The 8,740-nt window shown below is 29.5% G+C and overlaps 1 protein-coding gene across 1 annotated transcript; it reads left to right on the top strand.

The window, feature by feature from the left end:
• Positions 1 to 5,975: 5,975 nt before the first annotated feature.
• On the top strand, positions 5,976 to 8,669 carry LOC141723474 (uncharacterized). Its single transcript, XM_074525293.1, has 3 exons — positions 5,976 to 7,001; positions 7,683 to 7,789; positions 8,355 to 8,669. Coding segments are annotated over exons 1-3 (978 nt in total). The 5' UTR covers positions 5,976 to 6,132; the 3' UTR covers positions 8,357 to 8,669.
• The last annotated feature ends 71 nt before the right edge of the window (positions 8,670 to 8,740 follow it).

Here is an 8,740-nt window from a genome sequence, read left to right as displayed (position 1 = left end):
ACATTAAAAATGAGCAAGAAACGAATTCAGAACTTAAAAAATTATGGATTGTAGAACATAATTAGCCCATGATTACATTGGTAATTTAATGTTTAAAACATCAAACTCACATAATTTAGCAGCGGGATGTAAATGCAAAATACAGATATCGAAAAGAGTTTTCCAGAATGGTATTGATCACAACAGAAATTTAAGCAACAGATTATACAAATAACAAATTTTGACATATTTACATGTAGAATTTCAGAAAACGTAAAGAACAAAAAACGAAGATAATCAAATTATCTTTTCAACGATGATAAAATCACAATCATACGATGAACAACGAATCAAATGCAAATTTAACAAGATTCAAAATATACAATATATATACACGAATTCGAAGACGAAAAAAAAGAGTACAAGAAAGATATCAGTATCTCGAAAGGTTAAGCAACGAATTCAAAAACCCCAATAACAAGAACCCTAATCCCTTAAATTCCAAATTTACAATCTCCGATTAGCCTTTGTTGTTCATCTCATTCTCCATCTCTTTTTTCTTCCCTGTTCTCTTTCTCATCTGTTTCTCTCTTCTCCTCCCTCTTTTCCTCTATATTTAATTTGTAACTCTATATTTATTTGAACCTAACATGAAACGTGACGCCACTCGACATCTATTTATGCATACTAGGGCATGCACGTGCTTTGCATGTGCTTTGCACGGAATACAAAGTTAGTTTAGTTTTATCTTTTCAGAGTAAATGTTTTTCACATTTTTAAACCTTAATTTCTTAAACGACGGTAAACCATATGTATAAAATGAAGGGGGTAAGCGATAAATTAGACGACTCAACTGATACCGATTTAGAATAGTCTAACTGGTTATAGAGACAAATATTTAAGTCAATTGAATCATTATCATAATTCACACCGACTTCTATTTGGATATAATGAAATTTCATACTAAAACTTCAAACTTCCACCGTTTCTCAAGGGTAGCCGAGGTTTCTGTGTTTGTAGAGTTAAAATTGTAATTTCCCATATTCAATTTTTTTTTAGGATTCTAACCCCTGTAACACACACACGTACACAAACACACATACACACACACACATATATATATATATATATAGGTTTTGTTACTCAAATGAGAACTTTTTTAAAATGACGACTGTGAGAACTGATGATTTTTGTAGTTAAGATTGGTGATTTTACAAACTTAAATTTTTTTGATTTGCACAAAATCACCAACTTACCCATTTCAAAATTTTAACTTTTCAAAAAATTAGTTCCAACTACAAAAATCATCAGTTCTTACGGTTCTCATTTAAGAAGTTTTTATTGAAACGCGACCCTATATATATATAGATATATATATATATATATAGAGAGAGAGAGAGTAAAATTCTATGAAAACTACTATTTTATCGGAGATCTCAGAGACCATCTATGTTCTGCAATCAAAACACTATGAAATATATTATTTTGTGAAGTACGTCATACGAATATCACCAATTCACCAAAATTGTTGAAGACCCTTTAAGTTTAATAAGTAGAATGTGTATGTTCTGCAAACTAAACATGTTTCGTAGAATAAAATATTTTGTAATGCTATACATGCAGTACATATATAATATTCAAGATTTTGAATAAAAAAATGATCTTTGACGAACATGATTCTCAAAATAATACGTCTTGCAATATTTTTATGTAAGATTTTATTTAAAGGTGACCATCATAGAACTTTAATATAGAAAGAGAGAGGGGGGTTATATGGAGACCACATTTTTAATGAATATCTCGGAGACCACCTATGTTCTGCAATCAAAAAACTATGAAATATATTATTTTGTGAAATATATTTTACGAATATCACTATTTTATTAAAATTGTTGAAGATCATTTCAGTTTAATAAATATAATGTGTATGTTCTGCAATTTGAACAAATGTTCTGCAAACTAAACATATTTCGTAAAATAGAATATTTTGTAATGTTCTGCATGTTGTACACATGTATGATATTTAAGATTTTGAATAAAATAATGATCACTGTAGAACATAATTCACAAAATAATATATTTTACAATATTTTTATGCAAAATTTTAGTTGCAAAACATATGTACTTGACTCTATATATGTATTATTTAACTTATTCATTTGATAGCATTTGGTGATTAATTAGGCACTTTTATATTCTTTTACATTATCCTCCTCATAGATTGTGAAATTAGAATTTCTGATTTTTATAGATTTGGTGTCTTGGATGATAGACCGGTCACTCTCAGCGTTGCAAACTTTAGCTTATACTGCAATTTGTGGTATTATACAGTCTGTAATGGGAGGCCAAGATTTGTTATTCTTCAAGTTGTTGAACCTATTGTACTTATGTACACAATCATGTTCAACTTTGCAAAAGTTAGACTAGTGTTGGGAATTGGGATCAAAGCTCTTCCTAGCATGGACCGGATAATATTCTCTTTTTGCTTTAAGTGTGAAGTGATATTACACATTTGCACTTCTAAATTTATTTTGCACATCTATATTTATTTTATGAACATTATGCCACGCAATAAACGAACATCATTTTACATACAAGAGCATGCACGGCTGCGAAGTTAGTTTAGTTTATTTTTTAAGTTCAGAGATGTAATTGTATTCTTGCTTTTTAACTTTTATTTCTTAAATAATACTCCATCATTTAAGACTTTTATAAAATATAGTCCTATAATTTATTTTTAAAATTTTTTTCTGTATAAAAGTTTAAATATCATATTTTTATAAAAAAAGAAAAAAATATTTAAAATTATTTATGAAATAATACTTTACAAAAATTTTAAAATATATATCAATCCCTCGTACTCCAATATAAAGAATCTAGGGGTAGGGGGAGGGTGACGGAGGGAGTAGTAATTATGTGGGTGTTTGGGAGATCTCCAAAGACCAAAGTCCATCTCAAACTTCCAGTTGGCTGTTTGGGTACAAAACGAAACCCGTTTATTACGGCATCTATATTATATTATAATAACTTAAATGAGATATAATTTGATTCAACGGTTATCCCCTAATTTTGATTATTAAAAAAATAAATAAATAGTATTATATATTCACTAAACTACTGAACGTAGTTTACTTATCCTACTAAACTACGATGACAACTTATCCCATAATTAAAAAATTAAATAAAGAGTATTATATATCCGCTAAACTAATATATTGTAAACTACAAATTATGACCATAAATTATCCTATAAACTTTACTATAAATTTATAATTATTACATATTTATGACGGTTTCAAATATTAGCGGTACTGGATTTAAACTAGTATATGTTAATAAGTAAAAAAGTAAAGAGACCGGTACATTCTCGTTCACATTCCACATCTCACTATTTGTTTATTATTTTATCATTATTTTAAAACACAATTGCTTAGGACTATTAATTACGCACCTTGCTGATGAAATTTGATATTATGTTAATAGTTATTAGCACTTACCATCTTTGTAACGTAATGCAAGTTTGTCATTAATATTTTATAAATTTTATATTTCATATTATTTTAAATTTTAATAAAATTTTAATTTTAGTTAAAATTAAATAATATATGATTGATAAGAGTTGAACCATTAACCTGATTATAACATTTATAAATAATAACATAAAAATTTGTAATTTGCGAGATTTGAACCTGGGAACTTGAGTTGTTTATAAATAATAATTGAAATATTTGATATTATCGGGATTCGAACTTGAAAATTTGAGATTCTTTTAGTATTTGGATCTAACGGTTCTGATTATCTGATTAAAAAGATCTGACGGTGAACCAAAAAAAGTTTTATCAAATTATACTTCACCCCGATTATTATGCTTTAGTATAGATAACTCGTACAGATGTAAGAATTTTATAAAATATTATATTAATTAGTTATTAGTAATTATCGACTGGAAAATTAGATAACAAAAAAAAAATGAGGCTTATCGTCGGAATCAAGGTCTACCAAGTTGCTTATTTGTCAAAAAAGTGAGTTGAGTGGTGTTTATGTGTAAAATGTCTATAAAATCCTTAGCAAAAAAATGTCAATTAGTAAAAAAAAATATCTCTAAAAAGTTAACATGTTTTAGTTTAAAAAAATAATTTGTTACATTATTAGTAATTTGTTTTTTTTTTATTTTTAAAATTCAATTATAATATAAAATTTTGATTTTTTAAAGAAAACTTAGAACTTCTAGGTTATAATTTAGCAAACGCTCAATAAATTATAAGTGACTTATATGTAAAATTATCCAAATACATGAATAACATATGAGTTACGATGATTATATCTTTTAAATTACACTTTTTGACTTTAAGTCATAAGTTACGTTTTTTAAGAAATCACAAACAAACCCTATATCTTTTATTATAACTCGATAATTAAGATAAAATATTTTACTTAAACACTCCAATTCTGGACTAAAAATAAAAAGTCCCAGCTACTCTTTCAAAATTTTAGTATAACACAGTGATAGTATTTTTATAAATATTTATAATATTGTGTAATTACTATGATACCCTCGTATATTATTATGGGAATTTTTTAAATCTAGGAAAATGTAATCGAAATAACCTCAAGGACATAAATCTCAAATATAATACGAAAATACAAATAAATATGTGTCATCAACATCTAAATAAAGAAACCAACCTCAACTGACTAAGATCAAAATTTTAGGGATTTATCACCAAAGTTCTTAATTAGTTTCGATTTCAAAGAGAGATGCCCGAATACAAATATGAATAATTTCAGAGGTCTCAAATTGATATTAAAAATGAATTGTATATTCCACTTATTGGGGTCTGAATTGTTACAAATCAGTTAATAATAATAAACAACTTGCATTCACATAAATTTTACTAATAAAAATATCACAAATTAGCGAGTTATCAATATCGCATCATTTGGAATCAAATTTTATAATTTGATCCCAATTTGACACATAACACTACTCTACAAATATACGGATCATGTTATTAAGATGTGCTAGTCCATAGTCTATCTGAACACTTATCAAATTATATGTAAAGAAAGAAACTACTACTGAACTAAAATAATTAAAATAAGGTTATGGAATTTAAGGTTGCCCCTACTAAACCAACCAAACAAACGCAGACAGTAATATTGTATAAAGCAGTGTATAATGTACAGAGCTTTACTCCCATTTAAAAGAATGAATATACGGTTTTTTCAAAATATTCTCTACTTATGTGTGCAAATGGATGTATATTTTAGGTAAAAAGTAATGCTCAGTTAAATGTAGAAGTACATAAAAAACTTCACATAAAACATTTACATACATTGGTCCATGGTTTTTTTGCATGAGACTTACCTATTCCGTGAAAATCTTGATTCATTAGATGAGTTAAACCCTTCTCGTCCGATTCATTTTTTGTTAAAACCTTTAAACACACGTGTCATTTTTTGTAGACTCACGACGAAGATCTCGACAACAATTCTTAACTAATTGAATCAATTAAGGTGGAAATATAGCTTGTTTTCTTTCTGAATCCAGGAGGTGACACAGAAAGTACGGAGACATGATTATTATTATAATAATAATAATTAAATAATTACATGATTAAGTTAGAGAGGGCGATATGAGATTTAATTTTTAGGATTAGCGTTTCACAACAAATAATAGATCGGTGAAAATTGCCCCTAATAATCTCACCATGATAGACATTTAGCGTCAAAGCACGTACAGATGTTTTAAAATATTTTCCCTCAAAATTCCAGAGTCTTGCCGCTAAGATTATGGAATTTAAGGAATATTATCCCGCAAGTTGACACGTCCTTTTTGTTTTAGATTTTTCGAATATTGGGTATTGCACTGTACTAATTCAATTAGGTGGGTCAATTGCGATATCTTAACCGCTGATACATACCAACACAACAAATCAACAATACATATACACAAGATGCATACAGTATGTATAAATATCACCGTAAAAGAGAACATGATTTACTAGGAGTCATTCTCCCAGACTTATTAACTTAAACATCTCTCATATGTATCCACAACCGACATTCATTTCCTTAAAAAACATTCTCTGAAACATACACATACATTTTAAATTTTAGTGTATCTTAAACTTACATTTTAGATTTATAGTTATGGCATTTGTTGAAGACATAATCTTTGTTGTTGGTCTCACTGGCCTTGTTTATTTAATTACAGATGAGCTTCTTTTAATTGCATCTGCTTCTCATAATAAACACTCTATTACCAAATTGGGGTCTTCAAAAATTGATTTTTCTTTAAAGAATCATCATAAAGATTCAAACTTTAATGATGGTGTTCAAAAAGATTTGATTTTAAATGATACCAAAGAAGCAAAAGTTGATGATTTTGTTCAGAGTGAGTGTTCTGGGGTTGGAGAATGTGGGGGTTTTAATGATACCCAAGAAGCAAAACTTGATGATTTTGATCAGAGTGAGTGTTCTGGGGTTGAACAATCTAAGGTTTTTAATGATACCCAAGAAGAAAAAGTTGTTGATTTTGATCAGAGTGAAACTTGTAATGGAGAATTTGAAAATGAAGTTAAAGTGGCTATTTCAAGAAAATATGGTTTTGATGAGGGTTATTTAAGTGGTGGGGATGAATTGGTAGAGGAAGTAGTTGATCAGAATTTTGAGTTTTCAGGACTTGATCAAGGTGTCGAAATGTTTGATAAATTGTGGCAGAGAAATGAAGATATGGATGATGAGGATGAGGAGACTGTTTGTTTTAATGAGGATGATGAAGTGGACAAGGATGAGGAAGAGGGGTGGGAGGATGATTGGGAGGGGGTTGAGAGAACTGAATTGGAAAAGCAGTTTGGTGCCGCGGTAGCATTTGTGAATTCGAAGAGTAATGCTGATCGATTCTTGGGTGTTGAGAGTAATGTGAAGATGCAATTGTATGGGCTTCATAAGGTTGCTATTGAAGGAATTTGTATGAAGCCGCAGCCAATGGCATTGAAGGTCTATTCTCGTGCTAAGTGGTACTATGCTTCTCCGGTACTCTTGTCATTATTTTTTTATCAAATTTGTTTAGACTGTATGTGATTTTGATGTGGCTGGTCTGAGCAACTCTTACCCAAAAGCTATATTTGCTCTTTTGTAGTCACGTAATGTTAAACTATCAGCAAAAAAATTGATAAGAGGTGCATTGAGATTTTGTTAATGGTTAGGTGTATTTAGGTTCCAAAGGCTAGGTACGTGCTCGTTGTCTTTGATGTAATTCAGGACATTGTCTTTTTTTTTCTTATTTATAAATGTATATTCTCTAATTTCTTTCTTTCTCTGGTAAAACTTGGTGTCCCATTATCCATATCAGTTACTTGATGCAACTCAGTGAAATGAATCTACTCCTAAAGTGTCATCTGAAAGACTGAAATTAAGTTCTACAATGTGGCATATATTAGTCAGAATTATTAACCAATTGTTGTTTCTACCAATAGACACAGTTATAGTGTAAGATATAATTTAGGGCCTACTTCTGTATACACAAAATTTGCACTCACATTTGGTCCAGGTTATAAACTCGTTAACTTCATTAATAAGCATTTCATTTTTAAATTATCATTTAAAATCTGAGTTCCAGAATATGGTTTATTTGTTAATTAAGAACTTTCAAGTTTACTTTTTCTAATGGATACAGAGAATGAATTATATTGTTCCAGGAACGCATGGAAGCAGCTAGAGAATATTAGCCGTGAGGAAGCAATGGAAAAGTACATTACGCTTCTTTCAAGGACTGTTCAGGGGTGGATGGAAGACAGGCACAAATGTGAGTCCATTACTTCATTAACATGTAGTTTATCACAAACTGATGTTAAATGTTGGTTTTAAGTTCTAACAAGTTACTTAGCTAGGTTTACAGCTATAGCCTTGTGTAGATGTTGGAAGATCTCGCAAATACTTCTGTAGTTTCTACTTTCTAGAGCAAACTAGCCCTTAAAACGGATTGATTCCACTAATTGCAGTCATTACTTTTCTGCCGTGTAGATACTAATTCAATATTCATAGCTAACTTAGAACCTTCTTACATGTTCTGCTGGACACACAAAAAGCATTACAACAAACAAATTTGATTGACAGGGTGTGGACTTCTCTGTTTCTTTCTGTTTGTTTTCTCATGACTCCACTGTCATAATATAGTCCGTCTCTAGGTTAAGTTCAAAAGTTAATCTGGTAATAAATCTTAGTGTTCTTAATCGTTTCTGGTGAATGAAAATCACTGTCTTCCAGAGAGATTTTCAAATCATTTTGAGGATTAATACAAGTTACTATACTTGCTCTATCCTTCGTCTCGTTGAGTTTTTTCTCATTATTTGGTTTTGTTGCTAATGCAGGAGATGCTGTACTGCCCGTTCGTGCATCTGCTTTTTCAGGAGTTAGGCTGTTTATATTACTTGTGCTGGAGAATATTATCGATATAGGGCATGCATATATATATGAATTCAATCTTATTGTTTTTAGAAAGAGGTCTTGGGGTGTAGTTTGTGTTCTTTTGATGAGTTGCTTCATGTTCCCCAAACTGCTACAGCTTTTGTTTTCTGTGTAGAACACGAGTATCCACTTTTTAAGATAAGAAGAAAAATATTATTATGTGTAAATAAGACAAGATTTTGCTATATTGTAATATATAATATAATGTATATTATTGATTTTTTTGTCCTCTTTCTTCATGGTGGAAGAACATGTACAATTCGTTTACTTACATATTTAAATTAATTAA

The sequence above is a fragment of the Apium graveolens genome, chromosome 5 (genome assembly GCF_009905375.1).
Source record: "Apium graveolens cultivar Ventura chromosome 5, ASM990537v1, whole genome shotgun sequence".
NCBI lineage: Eukaryota > Viridiplantae > Streptophyta > Magnoliopsida > Apiales > Apiaceae > Apium > Apium graveolens.
Note: the sequence above shows the minus strand (reverse complement) of the source record. Positions and strands in the feature narration are given on the sequence as shown.